This window comes from Macaca mulatta, chromosome 14, assembly GCF_049350105.2.
Source record: "Macaca mulatta isolate MMU2019108-1 chromosome 14, T2T-MMU8v2.0, whole genome shotgun sequence".
Taxonomy (NCBI): domain Eukaryota; kingdom Metazoa; phylum Chordata; class Mammalia; order Primates; family Cercopithecidae; genus Macaca; species Macaca mulatta.
This window is the reverse complement of record NC_133419.1, coordinates 17,822,682-17,850,447: the sequence shown is the minus strand read 5'-3', so window position 1 is coordinate 17,850,447 and position 27,766 is coordinate 17,822,682. Positions and strand designations below refer to the sequence as shown.

At 44.9% G+C, this 27,766-nt stretch overlaps 1 protein-coding gene and 2 long non-coding RNA genes across 25 annotated transcripts in view; 2 read left to right on the top strand and 1 right to left on the bottom strand.

The window, feature by feature from the left end:
* FNBP4 (formin binding protein 4) overlaps window positions 1–27,766 on the bottom strand; it is a 52,088-nt gene that overhangs the window by 21,856 nt on the left and 2,466 nt on the right. For 19 of the 23 annotated variants that reach the window (XR_013403830.1, XR_013403829.1, XR_013403831.1 and 16 more), the window contains 6 exons: window positions 16,321–16,457; window positions 14,691–14,874; window positions 12,610–12,757; window positions 12,386–12,503; window positions 8,518–8,853; window positions 6,562–6,772 (listed from right to left, as the gene is read on the bottom strand). Coding sequence is in view for 15 of the 23 variants with exons in the window: in XM_015114267.3 (XP_014969753.3) it covers window positions 6,562–6,772; window positions 8,518–8,853; window positions 12,386–12,503; window positions 12,610–12,757; window positions 14,691–14,874; window positions 16,321–16,457 (1,134 nt within the window). In the remaining 8 variants the exon portion in view is untranslated. Of the gene's footprint in view, window positions 1–6,561; window positions 6,773–8,517; window positions 8,854–12,385; window positions 12,504–12,609; window positions 12,758–14,690; window positions 14,875–16,320; window positions 16,458–18,503; window positions 18,726–27,766 lie in introns of all 23 variants that reach the window. The other 4 variants (XM_077962855.1, XM_077962856.1, XM_077962861.1 and 1 more) reach the window with 3 other exon arrangements.
* On the top strand, window positions 5,021–17,277 carry LOC144334228 (uncharacterized). Its single transcript, XR_013403851.1, has 3 exons — window positions 5,021–5,309; window positions 10,674–11,594; window positions 14,982–17,277. It is a non-coding gene; the product is annotated as an uncharacterized LOC144334228 (long non-coding RNA).
* Window positions 23,924–27,606, top strand: LOC144334226 (uncharacterized). Its single transcript, XR_013403849.1, has 2 exons — window positions 23,924–24,776; window positions 26,837–27,606. It is a non-coding gene; the product is annotated as an uncharacterized LOC144334226 (long non-coding RNA).

The window sequence follows — 27,766 nt, the reverse complement described above, 5'->3', positions numbered from 1 at the left end:
ACACAAAAAATTAGCTGGGCATGGTGGTGGGCGCCTGTAGCCCAAGCGACTTGGGAGGCTGAAGCAGGAGAATGGCATGAGCCCAGGAGGCAGAGGTTGCAGTGAGCCGAGATCGTGTCACTGTACTCCATCCTGGTGACAGAGCAAGACTCTGTCTCAAAAAATAAAAATAAATAAATAAATAAATGAAATAAATGACTGCCAGTTTAAAAAGCCAAAAATGACCAGGCACGGTGCCTCACACCTGTAATCCCAGCACTTTAGGAGGCCAAGGCAGGTGGATCACCTGAGGTCAGTTCAAGACCAGCTTGACCAACGTGGTGAAACCCTGCCTCTACTAAAAAATACAACAAATTAGCTGGGTGTGGTGCTGGGCACCTGTAATACCCCAGCTACTCAGGAGGCCAAGGCAGGAGAATCGCTTGAACCTAGGAGATGGAGGTTGCAGTGAGCCGAGATTATACCACTGCAGTCCAGCCTGGGCAATAAGAGCAAAACTCCATCTAGAAAATAATAATAAAAAAAGCCCAAAATACCTCAAATGTGAGAGCTGTGACTTTGGTTAATCCTTCATCTTCAGGATTAGAAGTAAAAATGTGACTTTAAATGGCTTTTAATATTCTAAACGTTTTTTTTTTTTTTTTTTTTTGAGATGGAATCTTTGTTGCCCAGGCTGGAGAACAGTGGCGCTATCTCGGCTCACTGCAACCTCAACATCCTGGGTTCAAGCAATTCTCCTGCCTCAGCCTTCCAAGTAGCTGGGGCTTCAGGTGTTTGCCACCACGCCCAGCTGTTTTTTTTTTTTTTTTTTTAGTAGAGACACGGTTTTGCCATGTTGGCCGGGCTGGTCTCCAACTCCTGGCCTTAAGTGATCTGTCCACCTCAGCCTCCCAAGCTGCTGGGATTACAGGTGTGAGGCACAGCACCTGGCTTTCTTTGTTTTTTTGAGGCATGGTCTTACTCTGTCGCCCAGGTGGGAGTATACTGGTGTGATCACAGTTCATTGCAGTCTTGACCTCCTCCAGTCTCATTTTTTGTTCTTCAGCAGACAAAGTCTTGCTATGTTGCCCAGTTTGGTCTCGAACTCCTGGACTCAAGTAATCCTCCTGCCTCAGCCTCCCAAAATGCTGGGATTAAAGATATGAGCCATTGCATCCAGCCTAAAACTTTTTATTAAGTCCTTAACCTTATAATATAATAGCCTAGCTCTCCTTTTACCTGATCATTAATATTAATATTCCCTCTTTATTATCAAATTGTCTGAAACAAAATCTTCCCACTAATTCTATTAATTAATTTTTTTTTTTTTAAGATGGAGTCTCGCTCTGTTGCCCAGGCTGGAGTGCAGTGGCGCAATCTCCGTTCACTACAAGCTCCGCCTCCCAGGTTCACGCCATTCTCCTGCCTCAGCCTCCCGAGTAGCTGGGACTACAGGCACCCACCACCACACCCGGCTAACTTTTTTGTATTTTTAGTAGAGACGGGGTTTCACCATGTTAGCCAGGATGGTCTCTATCTCCTGACCTCGTGATCCACCCACCTTGGCCTCCCAAAGTGCTGGGATTACAGGCGTGAGCCACCATGCCCAGCCCCATTTATTAATTTTTAATGCCATTGTATATTAAAAGTCTTCTATCTGGTGGCAGGTCCAAGAATTTAACAATTTTAAGGATGGCTAAAGACTAGAATGTTTTGGAGGGCAAGTACACAGGCTGTATGAAATTAGAATGCACATATCCCTTTGACCTAGCAATTTACCACTAGGAATCTTTACTGTTGTGAACTAAAATGTACATAAAATACATTCACCAGGATGTTACCACAGTATTATTTATTGTGAAACAGCATAACAAATGCATATAATATAAAGAATAAAATCAGCTCAGTGAGGTGGCACAAGCCTATAATTCCAGTACTTTGGGAGGGTGAGGGAAGAGCATCACTTGGGCCCACGAATTCAAAGCTGCATTATGATTATGTCAACTATATTCGGCCTGAGTGACAGAGTAAAATCCTGTCTCCTTTTTTTTTTTGAGATGGGAGTTTTGCTCTTGTTGCCCAGGCTGGAGTGCAATGGCGCGATCTCGGTTCACCACAACCTCCGCCTTCTGGGTTCAAGCGATTCTCCTGCCTCAGCCTCCCAAGTAGCTGGGATTACAGGCATGCACCACCAGGCCCGGCTAGTTTTGTATTTTGTTTGTTTGTTTGTTTAGTAGAGACAGGGTTTCTCCAGGTTGGTCAGGCTGGTCTCAAACCCCCAGCCCCAGGTGATCTGCCCGCCTCAGTCTCCCAAAGTGCTTGGATTATAGGCGTGAGCCACGCCAAAATCCTGTCTCTTAAAAGAAACAAAAATTCAAGTAAATAGGTCAGGCGTGGTGTCTCACGCCTGTAATCCCAGCACCTTGGGAGGCAGAGACAGGTGGATCACCTGAGGTCAGGAGTTCAAGATCAGCCTGGCCAACACGGTGAAACCCCTTCTCTACTAAAAATACAAAAATTAGCTGGGCATGGTGGCACGCACCTGTAATCCCAGCTACTCGGGAGGCTGAGATAGGAGAATTGCTTGCACCCAGGAGGCGGAGATTGCAGTGAGCCACGATTGTGACACTGCAGTCCGGCCTGGGTGACAGAGTGAGACTCCGTATAAAAAAAAAAAAAAGTATAACATGGCTTATTAAAATATCAAAATATTAATATGTTACTATTGAGTCTTCCCAGGCTTCTCTGCCATCACAGCCACACCAGACATGACCTCTACCCTCATGGTGTCAGTCATTACATTCCTTTAGCTTCCTCATGGACAGATCTTTGAGCACAATATACATATATATTTATTTTTTTTTTCCTGAGACAGAGTCTCACTCTGTCGCCTAGGCTGAAGTGCAGTGGCACAAACTCTGCTCACTGCAACTTCCGCCTCCTGGGTTCAGGTGATTCTCCTGTGTCAGTCTCCCAAGTAGCTGTGATTACAGGCGAGCACGACCAGGTCCAGATAATTTTGTATTTTTAGTAGAGATGGGGTTTCACCATGTTGGCCAGGCTGGTCTCAAAATCCTGACCTCAAGTTATTTGCCTGCCTTGGCCTCCCAAAGTGCTGGGATTACAGGTGTGAACCAGCCAAAGCACAATATTTTTGCTTATTCCTGCATTTATATACATAGAATATTAACATATGCATTCTTCCACGGCTTTTTTTGTTCAACATAACTGTTTTTCACTCCTTTTTTTTGAGACAGAGTCTTGCTCTATCACCCAGGCTGGAGTGCCGTGGCACAATCTCGGCTCACTGCAAGCTCCGCCTCCTGGGTGCAAGCAATTCTCCTATCTCAGCCTCCCGAGTAGCTGGGATTACAGGTGCGTGCCACCATGCCCAGCTAATTTTTGTATTTTTAGTAGAGAAGGGGTTTCACCGTGTTGGCCAGGATGGTCTCGATCTCCTGACCTTATGATCTGCCTGCCTCGGCCTCCCAAAGTGTTGAGATTACAGGCGTGAGCCACCACACCCAGCACCATTTTTTTTTCTTTTTGAGATGGAGTCTCATTCTATTGCCCAGGCTGGAGTGTGGTGGCGCCATCTCGGCTCACCACAACCTCCGCCTCCCCAGTTCAAGCGATTCTCCTACCTCAGTCTCCTAAGTAGCTGGGATTATAGGCATGTGCCACCACACTCAGCCTATTTTGTAGTTTTGGTAGAGACAGAGTCTCACCATGTCTCACCATATTGGACAGGCTGGTCTTGAACTCCTGACCTCAGGTGATCCACCTACCATGGCCTGCCAAAGTGCTGGGATTACAGGCGTGAGTCACCACAAGCCAGTCTTTTTTTTGTTTTTCTTTTGAGGCAGGGTCTTGCTCTGTCACCCAGGATGGAGTATAGTGGTGTAACCATAGCTCACTGCAGCCTCAAACTCCTGGGTTCAAGCTATCTTCCTCCCTCAACATCATGAGTACTGGGATTATATGCGTGTGCCATCACACTGGCTAATTTTTAAAAAACATTTTAGAGATGGTGTCTTGCTATATTGTCCAGGCTGGTCTTGACTCCTGGCCTCAAATGATCTTCCTGCTTTGCCCTCCGAAAGTAAATATTATTGTTTCTATGATTAAGCCACATGGATGCACATAACTACGGTACGTTCCTTTTGTCACTGCTGCTTAGTAGTCCTTTCTAAGAATATACCACAAGGCTGGGCACGGTGGCTCACGCCTATAATCCCAGCACTTTGGGAGGCCAAGGGGGGTGGATCACAAGGTCAGGAGTTCCAGAAGAGTCTGGCCAAGATGGTGAAACCCCATCTCTACTAAAAATACAAAAATCAGCCAGGCGTGTGTAATCCCAGCTACTAGGGAGGCTGAGGCCGGAGAATCGCTTTAACTTGGAGGGTGGAGGCTGCAGTGAGCCGAGATCATGCCACTGCACTCCAGTCTGGGTGACAGAGTAAGACTCCGTCTCAAAAAAATACAAAAAATTAAAAAAAATAAAGAATGCACCACAATTTATCTATGATACCTCTGATGGACATCTGAGTGCCCTATAGGGGTTTTTTTCATAGTACAAATGCAACAATTTTTTTTAGTGAAACATGGACACAATTTAAATGTCCATCAATAGTGGGCAGAGTTAAATACACATATCTACACCACTCAGTTTTAACCAATGAACGACAATTTTTAAGGCACGTTGTTAAGTGAAAACTGTATGTTGCCTAACAATCTATATGCTCTCATATATGGTAAAATATACATATGTACACATAAACACACTCATACATACCTAACTGTAAACGTATATAAAGAACATTGTCTGGAAGGATACATGTATATAAAGGACAGAGAAAATAGCCCGGTGCAGTAGCTCACACCTGTAATCCCATTGCTCTGGGAGGCCAAGGTGGGCAGATCACCTGAGGTCAGGAGTTTGAGACCAGCCTGGCCAGCATGGTGAAACCCCATCTCTATTAACAACACAAAAACTAGCTGGGCATGGTAGTATGTGCCTGTAATCCCAGCTACTTGAGAGGCTGAGGCAGAGAATTGCGTGACCCCGGGAGGTGGAGGTAGCAGTAAGCAAGAGATCGTACCACTGCACTCCGGGCTGGGGGACAGAGCAAGACTCGTCTCCAAAAAAAAAAGGACCACAGGGGTAGGGAGTGAGAATAATGAAAAGATAAAGAGGATTTACATATTTTTCCTTTATGTTCTTCCACACTGCCAACTGAAAAGAAAAAATTCAGGCTAGGGGTGGTGGCTCATGCCTGTAATCCCAGCACCTTGGGAGACCAAGGTGGGCAGGTCACCTGAGGTCAGGAGTTCGAGACCAGCCTTGCCAACAAGGCGAAACCCCATCTCTACTGAAAAATACAAAAATTAGCCGGGCATAGTGGCAGGCGCCTGTAATCCCAGCTACTCAGGGGGCTGAGGCAGCAGAATCACTTGAACCCAGGAGGCAGAGGTTGCAGTGAGCCAGGACTGCACCATTGCACTCCAGCCTGGGCAACAAGAGTGAAACTCTGTCTCAAAAAATATAAAAGGAAAAAAATTCAAACAAGGATGTCTGCCTTTATTTATCACCGTTTTTTTTTTTTTTTTGGTTCTTTGTTCCTTTTTTTTAAAAAAAAAAGAAATAGGGGTCTTGCTATGTTGCCCAGCTAGCCTGGGACTCCTAGGATCCAGGGATTCTTCTGCCTCAGCTTCCTGTGACACAGCATTGGGCTGTTTTTGAACCATGATCCATAAAAGTATTTTCTTCTAGGTGTACTCAACTAAGGTTTGGGGTCCTTATCTTACTGCTAACTTTCCACTACAGAATTAGGGCCACAGCTGAAAGTGGTGGCTCACACCTGTAATCTCAGCACTTTGGGAGGTCGGCAGATCAACTGAGATCAGGAGCTCGAGACCAGCCTGGCCAACATGACGAAACTCCGTCTCTACTAAAAATACAAAAAATAGCCAGGCGCGGTGGCAGGCACCTATAATCCAGCTACTCAGGAGGCTGAGGTAAGAGAATTGCTTGAATCTGGGAGGCAGAGGTTGCAGTGAGCCAAGATCACGCCTTTGTACTCCAGCCTGGGCGACAGAGCGAGACCTCTGTCTCAAAAAGGAAAAAAAAAAAAAAAAGAATGAATTAGGGGTCAAATGAAGATTAAAATATTAGCTTTATCCACGGATTTCTGAAAATAGATTAAAAAATGCAGCAGGATCTCTTATCATGAATGAAGGGTAAGGTCCTCATTACCCTGAGGACCAACTTGGGTCCTCACGACACAATCAAACTCTCTACTCACCCACACAGAGGCTGGGCAATGTAGACAGAGAGAAGAAATGGGACTGGGTTCTGAATACACCACCACCCAGTGGATGTCAGCCTCTCAGGTTCTCACTCCTCTACTAGAGAATAGATTTGGAAAAGGTAGAGAAGTGGATGGAAGCTTCCTTCCCAGCACTTCTCCCAAAGAGTAAAAGTACAATCTCCTGTTTTGCTGAAGAGGAAACAAAAAAAGGAAGAGTTTCCTTCCCCTCTACATCTTTCAACTCTAAAGTTTAATGCGAAGCACAAATTACCAGTTTCTCCATTTTCTGGAGTATCTCGTCCAGTTTTACTAGAACTCCTGCTGGTAGATTCTGGACTGGTAGCTCGAACAAACATCTTCCATTTTCCTCTTTTAGACATAAGCCTACGCATTCCATCTTGAGATGCTGGCTGGCTGATATCAGAACGTGGACTAGACCCTGACACACTACCATCTCCTTCCTCCAAGGCTCGCAACTCTGCCTACAAAGAACATGACAATTAAGTTAGTTATCTGCTTATTAATATGTCTAATCAGAATAATAGCCATGACTATGTTGTTCAAATTTAAATCCTTTGAGAACGGAAAGCATTTTTTTTGGAGATAGGATCTCCCTGTTGCCCAGGTTGGAGTGCAGTGGCATGATCATGGCTCACTGCAGCTTCAACCTCCTCTGCTCAAGCAATCCTCCCACCTCACCCTTCCAAGTAGCTGGGACTACAGGCACATGTCATTACACGTGTTTTTTTTTTTTTTTTTCCCCTTATAAGAGATGGTATCTGGATATGCTGCTCACATTGGTCTCAATTTCTGGGCTCAAGTGATCTCCTGCTCAGCCTCTCAAAGTCCTGGGATTATAGGCATGAGCCACTGCACTCGGCCTACTCACTCTATTTTTATTTTTTAATTTTGCCAATTTTTTTGTGGGTACATAGTAAGTGTATATATTTATGGGATACATGAGATGTTTTGACACAGGTATGCCATGTGAAATAAGCACATTATGGAGAATGGAAAAACCATCCCCTCAAGCATTTATCCTTTGAGTTACAAATAATCCAACTCCATTCTTTAAAGTTATTTTAAAATATACAGTTATTATTGACTACAGTCAACCTACTGTGCTATCAAATAGTAGGTCTTATTCATTCTTTCTATTTTTTTCTGGTACCCATTTGTATAAGTCTGAGCAATGTCAAGACTCCTTACTTTAATCTCTTAATCCTGTTATCTTCTTAAATTGAGGACATATGTTGCCTCAGGACCACTGTGATAACTGTGTTAACTGTACACATTGATTGTAAAACGTGTGTTTGAACAACATGAAATCAGTGCACCTTGAAAAAGAACAGAATAACAGTGATTTTTAGGGAACAAGGGAAGACAATCATAAGGTCTGACTGCCTGTGGGGTCAGGCAAAAACAGCCATATTTTTCTTCTTGCAGAGAGCCTATAAACAGATGTGCGAGTAGGGAAGATATTGCAAAATTCTTTTCCTAGCAAGGAATATTAATATTAATACCATGGGGGAGGAATGCATTCCTGGGGGGAGGTCTATAAACTGCCGCTCTGGGAATGTTTGTCCTATGCGGTTGAGATAAGGACTGAGATACACCCTGGTCTCCTGCAGTACCTTCAGGCTTATTAGGGTGGGGAAAAACCCAGCCCTGGTAAATTTGTGGTCAGACAGGTTCTCTGCTCTCCAACACTGTTTTCTGTTAACATGTTTATCAAGACAATACATGCACCGCTGAACATAGACCCTTATCAGTAGGTCTCCTTTTTGCCCTCGAAGCATGTGATCTACTCCCTGTTCTTATACCCTCTCCCCCCTTTTGAAACCCTTAATAAAAAACTTGCTGGTTTGAGGCTCAGGTGGGCATCATGGTCCTACTGATATGTGATGTCACCCCCGGCGGCCCAGCTGTAAAATTCCTCTCTTTGTACTCTTTCTCTTTATTTCTCAGAAGGCTGACACTTATGGAAAATAGAAAGAACCTATGTTGAAATACTGGGGGCGAGTTCCCCCGATAACCCAAAAGCATCATCAAGGACCAAAAAACCTACAACTCTGTAGTTTAAAGTTTTGCTGCATAACTTTCAACATACCTACATGATGGGATAAGAAAAACAAAATCCCAATAATGGTTTGTAAGTCAAGCACAATTATCCCTGTAGAGTAGTACTGAGGAAAAAACATACTACAAGTAACTTTCAAAAGCTTACTTTTTTCCTTTCCAAAACTAGCTCCAGTTCAAGGGTATCTTGTTCCTCTTCCTCCTCGCTTTCTCCAGATTGGACAACACTGCAAAGATCCTCCTGAGAAGGGTCTTCTATATTGTCCAACATAATTTCCTGTGGCTTTACTACTGTTGCTTCTTCTACTGTTGTACTTGTTTCTTTTACTTCTGTATCTGGCTCTTCTTTACAAATTACTTTTCTTCTCCATCTCTCTTCTTCTTCTTTTATTCCCTCAGGCAATAAAGGAGCAAGTAGCGATGCTGCCACCCCTTTCTTCTCCTCCTCACTATTTGAGAGAGCCTGAATTCCTTCATTTACTTCCTATAGAGAACAAAATAATTTAGTTTCATGTAATTCTGAAACAAATCTCACCTGCACACACGTTCAATTGTTCATATTAACTGTTTTCAGTAGCTGAATACCCAAAGTAAACCCCCCCTTTTTATTTTTGAGATGGAATCTTGCACTGTCACCTGGGCTGGAGTGCAGTGGCACACTCCTGGCTCACTGCAACCTCTGCCTGCTGGGTTCAAGCTATTCTCCTGCCTTAGCCTCCCGAGTAGCTGGGATTACAGGCACCCACCACCACGCCCAGCTAATTTTTTGTATTTTTAGTAGAGACGGCGTTTCACCATGTTGGCCAGGCTGGTCTTGAACTAATGACCTTGTGACTCGCCCACCTCAGCCTCCCAAAGCGCTGGGATTACAGGCGTGAGCCACCACGCCCGGCCAAAACCACTTACTCCCAACAGGTGAGTATATATTTATACTATTACATTATTACTTTAGACAGACACTGATTGAATTAGAGCCTAGTTCTAGGTAGGATTCAAATATATCCTCTCTGCTATTCTCAGAATGTCAAAAGATAGACTAGTAGTAAGCAGAGGTAGATTTAAGATCAGTATCTTGTCAGCTCATAACATGACTGGGTAAATCTTTTTTTTTTTTTTTTTTTTTTAGACAGAGTCTCGCTCTGTCGCCCAGGCTGGAGTGCAGTGGCACAATCTCGGCTCACTGCAAGCTCTGCCTCCCGGGTTTACGCCATTCTCCTGCCTCAGCCTCCCGAGTAGCTGGGACTATAGGCACCCGCCACCTCGCCCGGCTAGTTTTTTGTATTTTTTAGTAGAGACGGGGTTTCACCATGTTAGCCAGGATGGTCTTGATCTCCTGACCTCGTGATCCGCCCATCTCGGCCTCCCAAAATGCTGGGATTACAGGCTTGAGCCACCGCGCCTGGCCGACTGGGTAAATCTTTACCTTCTTCTGTATGATGAGAATTTTGTTTTGAGACAGTCTCACTCTGTTGTGCAGAAATGCAGTTTCATGATCTCAAGTCACTGCAACCTCTGCCTCCCAGGTTCCGGTGACTCCCTGCCTCTCAGACTCCCAAGTAGCTAAGATTACAGGGATGCACAGCCACATCCAGCTAATTTTTGTTTATGTTTCTGTTTTTGAGACGGACTCTTGTTCTTGTTGCCCAGGCTGGAATGCAAAGCATGATGTTGGCTCACTGCAACTTCCGCCTCCCCAGTTCAAGCAATTTCGCTGCCTCAGCCTCCCGAGCAGCTGGGATTACAGGCGAGAGCCACCAAGCCTGGCTAATTTTTTTTTTTGTATTTTTAGTAGACACGGGGTTTTACCATGTTAGCCAGGCTGGTCTCGAACTCCTGCCTTCCGGTGACCCGCCCACCGTGGCCTCCCAAAGTGCTGGGATTACAGGCGTGAGCCATCACACCAGGTCCAATTTTTGTATTTTTAGTAGAGACAGGGTTTTACCAGGTTGGCCAGGTTGGTCTCGAACTCCTGACCTCAGGTGATCTGCCCACCTCAGCCTCCCAAAGTGCTGGGATTACAGGCATAAGCCACCATGCCCAGCCTGATAAGAAAATTTAGTAAGTATGCCATGAAGGTGATTTAGACTAAAGTGAACAATTCCTGGGCCGAGCGCAGTGGCTCATGCCTGTAATCCCAGCACTTTGGGAAGCCAAGGCAGAAGCATCACTTGAGCTCAGAGTTTGAGACCTGTCTGGCCAACATGGTGACACCTCATCTCTAAAAAAAAAAAAAAGTCAGGCATGGTGGTGCACACCTGTAGTCCCAGCTACTCAGGAGGCTGAGGCAGGACTGCTTGAGCTCAGGAGAGTAAATCTGCAGTGAGCCATGATCATGCCACCATACTCCAGCCTAGGGCACAGAGTCAGATCCTGTCTTAAAAATAAGTAAATAGAAAGGGCAGTGGCTTGAGCCTGTAATCCCAGCACTTTGGGAGTCTGAGGCAGGTGGATCACTTGAGGTCAGGAGTTCAAGAGCAGCCTGACCAACTGGTGAAACCTCATCTCTACTAAAAAAAAATAGAAAAATTAGTCAGGCGCTGTGCCGGGCACCTGTAATCCAAGCTACTCAGGAGGTTGAGGCAGAATTGCTTGAAACTGGGAGGTGGAGGATGCAATGAGCTGAAATCACGCCACTCCCCTCCAGCCTGTGTAACCAAGCAAGACACTGTCTCAAAATTTAAAAAAAATTAAAATTAAAATATATTTTGAGGCAAAAAAGTCTTTAAAATTGAAGATAAATTGGAATTAAATATACACTCCCTAAGGAATACCACTTACTTTTCTTACTAATTAGGCTATAGAAATGCTCAAGTTTCACTAATATAGTATATCCATTACCGAAAAATCCAAAATCTGAAACTGAGCACTGACATGACGATCAAAGGAAATGCTCATTGGAGCATCTTAGATTTCACATTTTCAGATTAAGAATATGCAACTAGTAAGTATAATGCAAATATTTCAGAATTCAAAAAAATCCAAAATCTAAATTATCTCCGATCCCAGGCATTTCAATTAAGAAATACTCAACCTGTAGTAGTTTTAAATTTAAAGTAGTTATCTTTTTATTTTTAAAATGTCTTATATATGGAATCCCAAAAATAATAGAATGATTCTACGTGAAGTCCCTGACTGGACCGCTGCTCCCGCGTCCTTTGCAATGATCCAAGAGGCCTCTGTGATACCCTAAAGCTCTCAAAGAAAAAGTGAAGTGGGCTGGGTGCAGTGGCTCACGCCTGTAATCTCAGCACATTGGGAGGCCGAGGCAGGCAGATTACCTGAGGTCAGGAGTTCGAGACCAGCCTGACCAACATGGTGAAACCCTGTCTCTAATAAAAACACAAAAATTAGCCAAGGATGGTGGCAGGCGCCTGTAATCTCAGCTACTCAGAAGGCTGAGGCAGGAGAATCGCTTCTTGAGCCCGAGAGGCGGAGGTTGCAGTGAGCCGAGATGGAACTTGGCACTCGGCCTGGGCGACAGAGCGAGACTCCGTATCAAAAAATAAAATAAAATAAAATGCCAGGTGCAGTGGCTCAAGCCCGAAATCCCAGCACTTTGGGAGGCCAAGGTGGGCGGATCACGAGGTCAGGAGATCAAGACTATCCTGGCTAACATGGTGAAACCCCGTTTCTACTAAAAATACAAAAAATTAGCCAGGTATGGTGGTGGGTGCCTGCAGTCCCAGCAACTCAGAAGGCTGAGGCAGGAGAATGGGGTGAACTCGGGAGGCAGAGCTTGCAGTCAGCCAAGATCACACCACTGCACTTCAGCCTGGGTGACAGGGCAAGACTCTGTCTCAAAAAAAAAAAAAAAGAAAACAGAAAAGAAAAAGTGAACTGAGTAACTGCTATAAAGGCTATATAATACGCAGAAACAAAGTGAAACAAAGTGAAAGCTTATGAAACTTATCCTATTTCACATGTATGACACAAAATATTAAGAGAAGGCTTCCATTCCTGTGCTCAGAGTAATGATTATTAGATCTGAAAATAAACAAATAAGTTTCAATACTGACCTTTTTAACTTCTCGCTTGGCTATGACTGGTCCACTTTTACTACTGGAAACAGAAATCGTTTTCTCCTTAGAATATATGTCTGTATTTACAAAACTAGTTTCAGCACCTGGCACAGAACTAAAAAAATATATACTTAGCAAGAGAAATATAAGACACATACTAACAGCAAAAGATAAGACTTCAATTTCCTTCTAGGCAATTTCATTTTAAAATTAATTCTTACCTGGGCTGGTAATGCTGTAATCCCTGTACCTGGGTGGCAAGATACTGGGGTAACTCCCAAGTCACTTCATTTGTTTGTGTATTCCAATAGTAATAACATCCTGTGTTCTCATCCCAGACTTCCTGCCAATCTCCCATCTCAATTCCGACTAGAAGAAAATAAAACAAATTTTAAGCACAAATCCCCCTACAATTCTGGCTTACATATAAGCTCAAAAGCCACAATCACCTAACAGTTTCTCAAAACTTTGCACTGTTAACATTTTGGGCAGACAGGTCTTTGTTGTGGGGGTCAATCCTATGTGCTGGCCAGCACCCCTGGCCTCCGCCCACCAGAAACAGCAGCACTCCCGTCCACCCTGCCTCCTACATTGTGACAATAAAAAATATTAACAGACATTGTCAAATATCCCCTAGGGGCACCCCCCAACACCGGTTGAGAACCACTGGCCTAACACCAAGAATTATTTTCTTAATACCTACCATTTAGAGTCACCTTTGAACACAGTTTTTTTTTGTTTTTTTTAAAAAAGTTTGGCTGGATGCAGTGGCTTAGGCCTGTAACCCCAGCATTTGGGAGGCCAAGGTGGGCAGATCACCTAAGGTCAGGAGTTTGAGACCAGCCTGACCAACATGGAGAAACCCTGTCTCTACTAAAAATACAAAATTTAACTGGGCATGGTGGTGCATGCCTGTAATCCCAGCTACTCGGGAGGCTGAGGCAGGAGAATCACTTGAACTGGGGAGGCAGAGGCTGTGATGAGCCAAGATCGCACCACTGCACTCCAGCCTGGGCAACAAGAGCAAGACTCCGTCTCTAAATAAATAAACAAACAGAAAAAAGCAGTTTGCTGGTCCAAAAATTTACCTAAAATACTTTGAATATCATGGCTTTTCTTATTACCTGGCAAGGATAAGGAATTACTTTTTAAAAGATAAAAATTACATCCTGCCAGGCGCGGTGGCTCACGCCTGTAATACCAGCACTTTGGGAGGCCGAGGCAGGTGGATCACCTGAGGTCGGAAGTTCAAGACCAGCCTGACCAACACAGAGAAACCCCGTCTCTACTAAAAATACAAAATTAGCTGGGGTGGTGGCACATGCCTGTAATCCCAGCTACTCGGGAGGCTGAGGCAGGAGAATCGCTTGAACCCGGGAGGCAGAGGTTGCGGTGAGCCGAGATCGCGCCATTGCACTCCAGCCTGGGCAAAAAGAGTGAAATTCTGTCTCAAAAAAAAAAAAAAAAAAAAAAAAATTACATCCTACAAGTTTTCAGAGCCAACTATCCTACCTACCATCTTCGACATGCTTTATTTAAAAAGACAGAGGTTGGGCGTGGTGGCTCAAACCTGTAATCCCAGCACTTTGGGAGACCGAGGCGGGTGGATCACCCAAGATCAGGAGTTTGAGACCAACTTTGCCAACATGGTGAAACTCCGTCTCTACTAAAAATACAAAACATCTGCTGGGTGTAGTGGTACGTGCCTGTAATCCCAGCTACTCGGGAGACTGAGGCAGAAGAATCACTTGAACCTGGGAGGCGGAGGTTGCAGTGAGCCAAGATTGCATCACTGCACTCCAGCCTGGGTAACAACGGTGAAACTCAGTCTCAAAAAAAATAAAATAATATAAAATAAAAGAATCCTAAAGTCTAAAGTTAAAGCCTCTGGGCTTTCATCTTTAGAAAACTGAATGCCAGCCGGGAGCGGTGGCTCACACCTGTAATCCAAGGACTTTGGGAGGCCGAGGCAGGCTCATTTCCTGAGCTAAGGAGTTCGAGACCAGCCTGGGCAACATGGTGAAACCCCATTGGTACTAAAATACAAAAGAGAAATTAGCCAGGCGTGGCAGCATGCGCCTGTGGTCCCAGCTACTCAGGAGGCTGAGAGAGGAGAATTGCTTGAACCCGAGAGGCGGAGGTTGGAGTGAGCTGAGATCGCGCCACTGCACACCAGCCAGGGTGACATGCGAGACTCCACCTCAAAAAAAAAGAAAAAAAAAAAAAAACGAACAGAAAAGTGAATGCCTAGAATCCCTTTAAGGATTTTACTTTTCTTTTAAAATCAAAGGATCAAGTTTACCTCCTGCCAGTGAACACTGAGTATCATATTGCCATCCAGATGTTTGGGTGGAGTCTGTTCCATTTGAAGTAGAAGAAAGGGTAGATGTTGCTACTTCCTTTGGCTCTGGTCGAGGTGGAGTTGGAGGTGGAGCAGAAGCTCCTACAGGAGCTGCAGGCTGAGGAGCTGTTATGGCATCGATCTCCTTCAGTATGAAAAGAGTAACAAATGCAGTAATTATATCAAAGACAAGAAACTTAAGGAAATGGCAATCCCTTTTTAAAAATTCTACACATGATGAGCTGGGCACAGTGGCTCATACCTATAGTTCCTGTACTTTGGGAGGCTGAGACAGGTGGATCACTTGAGGTCAGGAATTTGAGACCAGGCTGGTCAACATGGTGAAACCCCACCTCTACTAAAAATACAAAAGTTAGGCTGGGCACAGTGGCTCATGCCTGTAATCCCAGCACTCTGGGAGGCCAAGGCAGGCGGATCACTGGAGGCCAGAAGTTCAAAATCAGCCTGGCCAATGTGGTGAAAAGTTGTCTCTACTGAAAATACAAAAATTAGCCGGACGTGCTGGTGGGCACCTGTAATCCCAGCTATTCAGGAGGCTGAGGCACGAGATTCACTTGAATCTGGGAGGCGGGGATTGCAGTGAGCTGAGATCTCACTACGGCATTCCAACCTGGGTGAAAGAGCAAGAATCCGTCTCAAAAACAAACAAACAAAAAAACAAAAAGCAAAAAAAAGAATAGAATTATTATTGGGCATGGTGGCACATGCCTGTAATCCCAGCTACTCAAGAGGCTCAGGTGGGAGAATCACTTGAATCTGGGTGGCAGAGGTTGCATTGGGCCAACATCATGCCATCACATTTCAGCCTGGGAGACAGTATGACCCTGTCTCGAGGGAGGAAAAAAAAAAAAATTCTAGACACTCATTCCAAGCTTCTCAAATCAAAACCCTCATCTTCCAATTATACAAGCTCCCCAATCTCTTCCAACCTGCCTTTTTTCTCTTTGAAACCTTTACAAAAAGAAAAGAGAGGTGGTGGCTCACGCCTGTAATCCCAACACTTTGGAAGGCCGAGATGGGTGGATCACCCGAGGTCAGGAGTTCGAGATCAGCCTGGCCAACATGGTGAAACCCCGTCTCTACCAAAAATACAAACATTAGCTGGGTGTGGCGGCACATACCTGTAGCCCTAGCTGCTCGGGGACACATACCTGTAGCCTCAGCTATTTGAACTCGGGAGACGGAGGTTGCAGTGAGGCAAGATTGTGCCGCTTGCACTTAAGCCTGGGCAACAGAGTGAGATTCCATCTCAAGAAAAAAAAAAAAAAAAGGAGAGACAGCGAGGTGTGCTCACACCTATAATCCCAGCACTTTGGAAGGCCGAGGTGGGAGAATCGCTTGACCCCAGGAGTTCAAGACCAGCCTGAGCAACACAACGAGATCCCATCTCTTTTAAAACTAAACAAAACAAAAAAAGAGAGAGAGATTGGGAGAAATGCAAGAAGAGAGTGTTGGAGGGAGAGGGAGAAAGGAAGAGGAAGACACTGAATTGACAAGTATGCTGACCACTTAAGATCCAGGTCCCAAAGTAGCTTCAATAACTAAAACTCCAAACAAAAGCACCACTAACCGCCAGGAAGTTGGCCAATGTACTATCAATATCAGTCGACTGGTTTCCATTTGTCTCTTTGGATTGTGCTGGTTTTTCGGAAACATCATTGTCATCGTCATCACTGTCAGCATAAGCACCAAGTAAGCACAGACCGCCTAGAAACAAAAAGGAAAACAGTATTTGTAACAACAATGGCAATATGTCCTAAGAAGTATCTAAATGGAAGTATGACATGGTTTTTTAAATTTACTTACAGATTAGAACATAACCCCAAAACTAATAATCACTGAACTACCACAGAAGAATAAATTACGTCATATGCTTAAAGCTAATAAAAATTGATCTATAGACCACGTGCGGTGGCTCATGCCTGTAATCCCAGCACTTTGGGAGGCCGAGGCGGGTGGACCATGAGGTCAGGTGTTTGAGACCAGCCTGGGCAACACAGTGAAACCCTGTCTCTACTAAAAATACAAAAAATTAGCCGGGCATGGTGGCGTGCGCCTGTAGTCCCAGCTACTGAGGCAGGGCAGGAGAAATGCTTGAACCCGGGAGGCAGAAGTTGCAGTGAGCCAAGATCACACCACTGCACTCCACCCTGGGCAACAGAGCAAGACTCCGTCTCCAAAAAAAAAAAAAAAAAAAATTGATCTGGGCTGGGCATGGTGGCTCACACCTGTAATCCCAGCACTTTGGGAGGCCAAAGTGGGCGGATCATGAGGTCAGGAGATAGAGACTATCCTGGCTAACACGGTGAAACCCCGTCTCTACTAAAAATACAAAATTAGCCGGGTGTGGTGGCACATGCCTGTAATCCCAGCTACTTAGGAGGCTGAGGCAGGAAAATTGCCTGAACTCGGGAGGCGGAGGTTGCGGTAAGCTAAGATCGCGCCATCGCACTCCAGCCTGGGCAACAAGAGTGAAAACCCATGTCAAAAAAATATAAATAAACAAAATAAAAAATAAAAAAAATTTTGATCTGAGCCAGGCAACACAGTTTATGTCTACAGTCCCAACTTCTTGAGGAAGATCTGAGGTAGGAAGATCATTTGAGCCCAGAATCCAAGACCAGCCTCGAAAACACAGTGAGACCTTGTCTCTCCCCAAAAAACAAAAACAAAAAAACAAAAAAAAAGAGGAGGAAAAAGAACAAAATATTAGCTGAGCATATGGCTGAGGTGCAAGGATAGCTTGAGCCCAGGAAGTTGAGGCTGCATTAAGCCAAAACATCTCCACTGTACTCCAGCCAGGGTGACAAAGTGAGACTGACCACGTCTCCAAAAAAAAAACCAAGAAAATTAATCTGCATAGTTATTTCAATCAATTATTCAATCTCACTCTCTTTCCAAATAGTACCTAGTATATCCTGATTTTAAAATTTGGTGATTAAAGTGTTTACCTCAAACTAAACCAATTACAGTGTAGCAGCTGAAACAAAGACTTTCAAAAACAAAACAATAAAGAAACAAAGACTTTCAAAGTTAAAAAACAAAGCTTTTAATCAATGATTATTCCTCAAACAGGAAGTGACAGGAATTAAAAATGGGACTCAACATGGCTAAGACCAACGATCAACGTCTTCCTCAAATTTAAGTGGTATCAGGTATGGCCTCTGTAATGCTGCTATGCCATTTCCTTTTGGATCACCTGTGGCTACTCCAAGATTACAATTAAGTAAGTATACATACCTCTATGTATTATAAATACACAAAATGTTAAATTCTAGCTAGATTTTTTCAGCTATTATATTAAATTGCACAGTGCTGACACATTCTACGCTCTCACTAAAAAGTTAGTAAATGAAGAGATTTATCAGAAAGTTAAATCTAGTTTTCTGTGTCATACATCCATACATAAACTCAAAGGTCACCTAAAAGTAAACATAAATTGTTCCATTAATCATGTAAGAGTTCCTATTCAGTGCCTTAGTATTATAATTCCTATCTTTGTTTCTTTCTGTATGTAGGTAAGTCTTTTTTTTTGTTTGTTATACTTTAAGTTCTAGGGTACATGTGCACAACGTGCAGGTTTGTTACATATGTATACATGTACCATGTTGGTTTGCTGCACGCATTAACTCATCATTTACATTAGGTATTTCTCCTACGGCTATCCCTCCCTCCTCTCCCCACCCTACGACAGGCCGTGGTGTGTGATGTTCCCCACCTTCTGTCCAAATGTTCTCATTGTTCAATTCCCACCTATAAGTGAGAATATGTGCTGTTTGGTTTTCTGTCCTTGCGATAGATTGCTCAGAGTGATGGTTTCCAGCTTTATCCATGTCCCTACAAATGACACAAACTCATCCTTTTTTACGGCTGCATAGTATTCCATGGTGTATATGTGCCACATTTTCTTAATCCAGTCTATCATTGATGGACACTTGGGTTGGTTCCAAGTCTTTGCTATTGTGAATAGTGCCGCAGTAAACATAACGTGTGCATGTGTCTTTATAGTCGCATAATTTATAATCCTTGGGGTATATACCCAGTAACAGGACCGCTGGGTCAAATGGTATTTCTAGTTCTAGATCCTTGAGGAATCACCACACTGTCTTCCACAATGGTTGAACAAGTTTACACTCCCACCAACAGTGTAAAAGCATTCCTATTTCTCCACATCCTCTCCAGCATATGCAGGTAAGTTCTTAAATAGCAAATTTTTTTTTTTTGAGATGGGGTCTTGCTCTGTTGCCCAGGCTGGAGTGCAGTGGCACAATCTCGGCTCACTGCAACCTCCACGTTCAGGGTTCAGCAATTCTCCTGCCTCAACCTCCCAAGTAGCTGGGATTACAGGTGTGTGCCACTACACCCAGGTAATGTTTGTATTTTTGGTAGAGATGGAGTTTCACCATGTTGGCCTAGCTGCTCTTGGACTCCTGATCTCAAGTGATCTGCCACTTTGGCCTCCCAAACCCCAAAGTGTTGTGATTACAGGCATGAGCCACCACACACAGCCTCTAAACACCAATTTCTAAAATTTGATTGATTTATGTATATATGTATGTAAGAGATAGGTTCTTGCTCTACTGCCAAGGCTGGAAGCAGCGGATCACTACAGCCTCAAACTCCTGGCCTCAAATGATTCTCTTGCCTGAGCATCCTGAGTGGATGACGAGCGGCACAACCCCCCATGCCTGGCTAATTTCTTTTATGCAGAGACGCAATCTCCTATGTTGCCTGGGCTGGTCTCATTCTGTCCTCATGTGATCCTCCTGCCTTGACTTCCCAAAATGTTAGGCAAAATTTTTCATTTCTTTTTTTTTGAGACAGGGTCTCACTCTACCACAAATGAACTGGTGCAATCACAGCTCACTGCAGCCTTGACCTCCTGAGCTCAACTGATCTTCCCACCTCAATCAGACTCCTGTATAGCTGGGACTAGAGATGCGCACCACTGCACCTGGCTAACTTTTGTAGAGACGGGGTTTTGCCACGTTGCCTAGGCTGGTCTTGAACTCCTGGGCACAAGCCATCTTCCCACCTCAGACTCCCATGTAGCTAGGACTACAGGCCTATGCCACCACACTTGGCATTTTTTTTTAAAAGTACAGACAAGGTTTCAATCTGTTGCCCAGTTTGGTCTCGAATTCCTGAGCTCAAGCAAATCCTCTGCCTCAGCCTCCCAAAGTGCTGACATTACAGGTGTGAGCCACCTCGCCTGACCACAGTAGTATTTTAAACTGGTAAGAAAGATATTTACATGGATGTTTCTGGACAGGCATGGTGGCTCATGCCTATAATGCCAGCACTTTGGGAGGCAGAGGCGGGGGGATCACGAGGTCAGGAGATCGAGACCATCCTGGCCAACATGGTGAAATCTCGCCTCTACTAATAACACAAAAATTAGCTGGCGGCGGTGGTGCACGCTTGTAATCCCAGCTACTCAGGAGGCTGAGGCGTGAGAATCACTTGAACCCGGGAGGCAGAGACTGCAGTGAGCTGCGATCATGCCACTGCACTCCAGCCTGATGACAGGGCAAGACTCCGTCTTAAAAAAAAAGGAAAAAGAAAAAAAGAAAAAACAAAAAAAAATGAGAGAAATTTGCATGGACGTTTCTTAGACAGTGTCTCTCTTTTTTTTTTTTTGAGACCGAGTCTCGCTCGGTCGCCCAGGCTGGAGTGCAGTGGTGCGATCTCAGCTTGCTGCAAGCTCTGCCTTCTGGGTTCATGCCATTCTCCTGCCTCAGTCTCCCTAGTAGCTGGGACTACAGGTGCCCACCACCGCACCTGGCTAATTTTTTGCATTTTTAGTAGAGATGGGGTTTCACCGTATCAGCCAGGATGGTCTTGATCTCCTGACCTCATGATCCACCCGCCTCGGCCTCCCAAAGTGCTGAGATTACAGGTGTGAGCCACCGCACCCGCCCGTGTTTTTTTTTTTTTTTTTTTTTTGAGATGGAGTCTCATACTGTCACCCAGGATGGAGTACAGTGGCACAATCTCAGCTCAGTGCAACCTCTGCCTCCAGGTTCAGGCAATTCTCTTGCCTCAGCCTCCCGAGTAGCTAGGATTAACAGGCACATGCCACCACAGCTGGCTAATTTTTGTACTTTTAGTAGACATGGGGTTTCACTATGTTGGCCAGGCTGGTCTCAAACTCCTGACCTCAAGTGATCTGCCCTCCTCGGCATCCCACGGTGTTGGGATTACAGGCGTGAGCCCTGCACCTGGCTTTTTTTTTTTTGATATGGAGTTTCGCTCTTCTTTCCCAGGGCTGGAGTGCAATGGTGTACTCTTGACTCACTGCAACCTCCGCCTCCCAGATTCAAGCAATTCTCCAGCCTTGGCCTCATGAGTAGCTGGGATTACAGGCGTGCGCCACCACACCTGGCAAATTTTTTTGTATTTTTTAGAGACGGGGTTTCACCATGTGGGCCAAGCTGCTCTCACACGCCTAACTTCAAGTGATTGGCCTGCCTTGGCCTCCAAAAGTGCTGAAATTACAGGCGTGAGCCACCACGCCCGGCCCAATTTTCTTGATGTTCTGAACAAAAGGTATTCAGCTTTGTAAGAGCAGAACTACCAAAGGAGAAACTTCTGTATGAAAAAATGCTGCACTTTAGTATTCAGTACTGATGGATTCTGGAAAGGAGGGTGGGAAATTATATTTTTAAATAAAAATACTGGCTGGGCACAGTGGCTCATGCCTGTAATCCTAGCACTCTGGAATGCCAAGGCGGGCGGAAGACCTGAGGTCAGGAGTGCCAGTGTAGCTTGGCCAACACGGTAACTGTCTCTACCAAAAATTCAAAAAAATTAGCTGGGGTTGGTGGTGCACGCCTGTAATTCCAGCTGCTTGGGAGGCTGAGGCAGGAGAATCACTTGAACGCAGGAGGCGGAGGTTACAGTGAGCCGAGGCTGTGCCATTGCACTCCAACCTGGGGAACAAGAACAAAACTCTATCTCAAAATAAATTAATTAAAAATAAAAACACTTCTAATGACAATCATAGATATAATCACTTTTGGTAAAAAGTTTCAATCAGGCAAGCTGCATGGTATTTTCATCACAAAATTCCCCAACAAGAGGTAGTTCCCCAGGTCCACAGGCAAAATAGGTTCTGCCTATTCCCTTTCTTCACCTAACAGCTTTTCACCTATGGACATAAAACTTCTTCTACACTCCTAAAAACATAATAAATTAGCCAAGAAAATGAAAATTATTAAGCCTAGTGTTTGTAAGAAATTCAGAGAGACATCATAAGTTGATCAAACTTTTTTTTTTTTTTTGAGACAGTCTTGCTCTGTCGCCCAGGATGAAATGCAGTCGCACAATCTCGACTCACTGCAGCCTCTGTTTCCTGGGTTCAAGCAATTCTCCTACCTCAGCCTACCAAGTAGCTGGGATTACAGGTGTGTGCCAATGTAATTTTTGTATTTTTTTGGTTTTTGGTTTTTTTTTGGAGATGGAGTCTCACTGTTGCCCAGGCTGGAGCGCAGCAGTGCGACCTCGGCTCACTGCAACCTCTGCCTCCCAGGTTCAAGCCATTTTCCTGCCTCAGGATCCCGAGCAGTTGGAATTACAGGCGTGCACCACCAACCCCAGCTAATTTTTTTGTATTTTTAATAGAGACGGGATTTCACCATGTTGGCCAGGCTGGTCTAGAACTCCTGACCTCAGGTGATTCACCTGCTTCAGGCTCCCAAAGTGCTGGGATTACAGGCGTGAGCCATCACGCCCAGCCTTTTGTATTTTCAGTAGAGACAGGGTTTCACCATGTTGCCAGGCTGGTCTCGAACTCTTGACCTCAGGTGAGCCACCTCCCTCAGCCTCCCATAGTGTTGGGATTACAGGCGGCAGCCACAGTGGCCGCCTAGATCCCACATATCTTAAGTGACATTTGGTAACAGGTTCCAAGAGCTACAAAACTCAAGTTTTTTTATACAGTCTCATCTTTGAGGCTAAAATACCAAGACATAACTCCAAAAAAACTTTGCTCAAAGCTTCTGGTGGCTTGCTTTAAACAACTAAAATCTGTAAACACTCAAATGCTCGCAAATAGTGGACTGGCAAAGCAAATTATAGGACATACCTGATTTATTACCATTTTGTGATAAATCAGACTATTATAGAATCACATGAAATATTACTAAAGGGATTAAAAGTAATGCTAAAGGAATAAAAGCAAGTCAAAAATACACACAAAATTTAATTAAACCTCAGAAAATACAGAGTATATACTGCTAACAGGCATGAAGTTAGAGTAACACTGAAAATAAACGTTCACATTATCAGGTAAAATTGCTTTATCTTAGAAAAATCTTAGAGGCGGGGCGCAGTCGCTCACTGCTCTAATCCCAGTACTTTGGGAGGCTGAGACGAGCGGATCACGAGGTCAGGAGGTCAAGACCAGCCTGGCCAAGATGCTGAAACCCTGTCTCTAGTAAAAATACAAACAAAAATTAGCTGGGCATGGTGGCACGCGCCAGTAATCCCAGCTACTAGCGAGGCTGAAGCAGGAGAATCGCTCTAACTTAGGCGACGGAGGTTGCAGTGAGCCAAGATCATGCCACTGCACTCCAGCCTGGGCAACAGAGCAAGACTCCATCTCAAAGTTAAAAAAAAAAAAAAAAAAAAGAGAGAGAAAAAAATCTTAGAAACAAAAACAACAGGATGATCGTGATGGCTGACATCTATAATCCTAGCATTTTGGGAGGCCAAGTAAGGAGGATCACTTGAGCCTCCTTGAGACCAGCCTGGGCAATAGAGTGAGACGATGTCTATATAAAGAAAAAAAAATTTATTAAAAACAACAAAGCTGGCCAGGTGCCTCTGACCTATGAGCAGGTACTAAAGAACTCCAAGAATTTAATTTTTTTTTTTTTTTTTTTTTTTGAGACGGCGTCTTGCTCTGTCACCCAGGCTGGAGTGCAGTGGCCGGATCTCAGCTCACTGCAAGCTCCGCCTCCCGGGTTTACGCCGTTCTCCTGCCTCAGCCCCCCGAGTAGCTGGGACTACAGGCGCCCGCCACCTCGCCCGGCTAGTTTTTTTGTATTTTTTAGTAGAGACGGGGTTTCACCGTGTTAGCCGGGATCGTCTCTCGATCTCCTGGCCTCGTGATCCGCCCGTCTCGGCCTCCCAAAGTGCTGGGATTACAGGCTTGAGCCACCGCGCCCGGCCTTTTTTTTTTTTTTTTTTTTTGAGACAAAGTTTCACTCGTTGCCCAGGTTGGAGTGCAATGGCGCAATCTTGGCTCACTGCAACCTCTGCCTCCTGGGTTCAAGTGATTTTCCTGCCTCAGCGTCCTGAGTAGCTGGGATTACAGGCGCGTGCCACCATTCCCAGCTAGTTTTATATTTTTAGTAGAGACGGGGTTTCTCCATGTTGGTCAGGCTGGTCTTGAACTCCAGACCTCAGGTGATCCACCAGCATCAGCCTCCCAAAGTGCAGGGATTACAGGCGTGAGTCACAGCGCCTAGCCGTTTTTTTCTTTTTTGAGATGGAATCTTACTCTGTCACCCAGGCTGGGGTGCAATGGCATGGTCTAGCTCACTGCAACCTCCGCCTCCCGGGTCCAAGCGATTCTCCCACCTCAGCCTCGCAAGTAGCTGGGACTACAGGTGCATGCCACCATACCCAGCTAATTTTTGTATTTTTAGTAGAGATGGGGTTTCACCATGTTGGCCAGGCTGGTCTTGAACTCCTGACCTTGTCATCCGCCCACCTTGGCCGCCCAAAGTGCAGGATTACATGCGTGAACCACTGCGCCCGGCCTTAGTGTTTTTTCTTTGAGATGGAGTTTCGCTCTGTCACCAGGCTGGAGTGCAGTGGCACGATCTTGGCTCACTGCAACCTCCACCTCCTGGGTTCAAGTGATTCTCCCACCTCAGTCTCCTGAGTAGCTGGAGCTACAGGTGCGCGCCACCACACCCAACTAATTTTTGTATTTTTAGTAGAGATGGGGTTTCACCATGTTGGCCAGGATGGTCTCGATCTCTTGGCCTTGTGATCTGCCTGCCTTAGCCTCCCAAAGTGCTGGGATTACAGGCCTGAGCCGCCGTGCCCCGCCTATTTTTTATGTGTATTTTTTTGACACAGGGTCTCATTCTGTCACCTAGGCTGGATTGTAGTGGCATGATCATATAGCTCACTGCCGCCTTGAACTCCTGGGCTCAAGCGATCCTCCTGCCTCAGTCTCCCAAGTAGCTAGGACCACAGGTGATCAGAACGTCCAGCTCATTTTTAATTTTTTTTGTAGAGATGGGGGTCTCGGCCAGGCGCGATGGCTCATGCCTATAATCCCAGCACTTTGGGAGGCTGAGGCAGGTAGATTACTTGACGTCTGGAGTTCCAGACCAACCTGGCCAACATGGCGAACGCTGTCTCTACTGAAAATACGAAAATTAGCTGGGCATGGTGGTGTGGGCCTGTAATCCCAGCTACTTGGAAGGATGAAGAAGGACAATTGCCGGAACCCAGGAGACAGAGGCTGCAGTGAGCTGAGATCACGCCACTGCACTCCAGCCTAGGCAACAGAGACTCTGACTCAAAAAAAAAAAAAAAGAAAAAAAAAGAGATGAGGGTCTCTCTGCTGCCTAGGCTGGTCTTGAACTCTAGGCTTCAAGTGATCCTCCTAACTCAGCCTCCCAAAGCACTGGGATTACAGGCGTGAGCCACCATGCCTGGCAAGAATTTCATTTCTTTAAAAACTCCATTTTGGGGGGTGTTAAAAACTAAGCTCCTGGGCTGGGCACAAGGGCTCATGCCTGTAATCCCAGCACTTTGGAAGGCCAAGGAGGAAAAAAATCACTTAAATTCTGGAGTTGTAAGAACAAGTCCTTGACTACTATTAAGATTAAGATGTGTTGCAGGCTAGGCATGGTGGCTCAGACCTGTGATCACCGCACTTTGGGAGTCCAAGGCAGGTGGATCACTTGAGGTCAGGAGTTCAAGACCAGCCTGGCCAACATGGCAAAACCCTGTCTACTAAAAATACAAAAATTAGCCAGTAATCCCAGCTACTCAGGAGAGCCTGGCCAACATGGCGAAACCCCGTCTCTACTGAAAATACAAAAATTAGCCAGTAATCCCAGCTACTCAGGAGGGTGACGTAGGATAAATCAACCCGGGAGGCAGAGGTTGCAGTGAGCCAAGATCCCGCCACTGCACTTAAACTCAAACTCAAAAAAAAAAAAAGACTTGTTGCTACTTAAAGCCTGAGAAAGCATGGTCATTCTTCAGAGCCATAGTTTTTTTTTTTTTCTTTTTGAGATGAAGTCTTGCTCTGTCGCCCAGGCTGGAGTGCAGTGGTGTGATCTCAGCTCACTGCAAGCTCCACCTCCCAGGTTCACACCATTCTCCTGCCTCAGCCTCCCGAGTAGCTGGGACTACAGGCACCCGCCACCATGCCCAGCTATTTTTTTGTATTTTTAGTAGACACTGAGTTTCACCATGTTAGCCAGGATGGTCTCGATCTCCTGACCTCGTGATCCACCCGCCTCGGCCTACCAAAGTGCTGGGATTATAGGTGTGAGCCACTGCACCCGGCCCAGAGCCATAATTTTTAGCCGTCTTTTTTTGAGAGAGGTATTGACCCCTCAAACCTCAACATTCTTACTTACCTTTAAGAGTTGATGCCACACAATTTGTGTATCAACTACCTATATCAGGCAGTAAATTATTTCTTAGGTATATACCTCTTATGGCTTGAATGTGCCCCTAAAAAGGATGTTTTGGAAATTAAATCCCCAGTGCAACAGTGTTGGGAGGTAGGCGCCTAATGGAAGGTGTTGACATCATGAGAGGACATTCAAACCACAGGAGTAATCAAGGAAGTTTCTCCTAGAAACATTTAAATTTATATTTTATGTATTTATTTGAGACAGGTTCTCACTCTGTCGCCCAGGCTGGAGTGCAGTGGCAAAACCTCAGTTCACTGCAACCTCCGCCTCCTGAGTAGTTGTGATTATAGGTGTGCACCACCATGCCCAGCTAATTTTTATGTTTTTAGTAGAGATAGGGTTTCACCATGTTGGCCAGGCTGGTCTCGAACTCCTTAACTCAGATGATCCGCCTGTCTCAGACTACCAAAGTGCTGTGATTACAGGCGTGAGCTACAGCTCCTGGCTAAATTCTACATATTTTAAATGTGTTAAGTCTCAAATGAAATAACATGCAGTTTGCAAATACAAAATGGTATAATGTAGTTCTGAAATTTCTCTCACATTCAAATTTTAGCTTTCTAACTAACCCACACTGGGGTGTTTTGTTTGTTTGCTTTTTTTTAGGTGGCAAATGGTAGGAGAGAGGAATAAGCATCTATCATTTTATGCATCAAATAGTACAAAAAGTATTCTGAACTGAAAAGAAATTACTACCAATTATAGAGTATTTAATATTAAAACACATTTTACTCTTCCAAGATACACAGAGTGGAGAAAATTAACATTCTTGGCACTTACTATGTCACATCTGTAACTATCTCAGAGATAAAACATCCATTTTACAGATTAATGAGGTCCAATCCAATTAGTAATTGTCCCAAAGTCTAAGTGTGAATGCCAGAGTGATGAATTGAACCCAGGTTTGTATACAAAACCACTGTTGCAACTAGCACATTCGTTTGTACTTCAAAATATTTAATAAGCTCGATTTCCAGGTCCACCAATGTTTGTTAGGTAACCAATCAAGCCAGAGTGTTAGAAAAGAAATAGGAGTTGGCATGCCTAATGAACACCAAGCTAGTGGGAGGACCAGAAAACTAGTTATAAAACAGCATCAGGGAAAAAAATAGTAAAAAAAGGTTTTGGGTAAAGAAGAACAATGGCCGGGCGCGGTGGCTCAAGCCTGTAATCCCAGCACTTTGGGAGGCCGAGACGGGTGGATCACGAGGTCAGGAGATAGAGACCATCCTGGCTAACACGGTGAAACCCCGTCTCTACTAAAAAAATACAAAAACAAACTAGACGGGCGAGGTGGCGGGTGCCTGTAGTCCCAGCTACTCGGGAGGCTGAGGCGGGAGA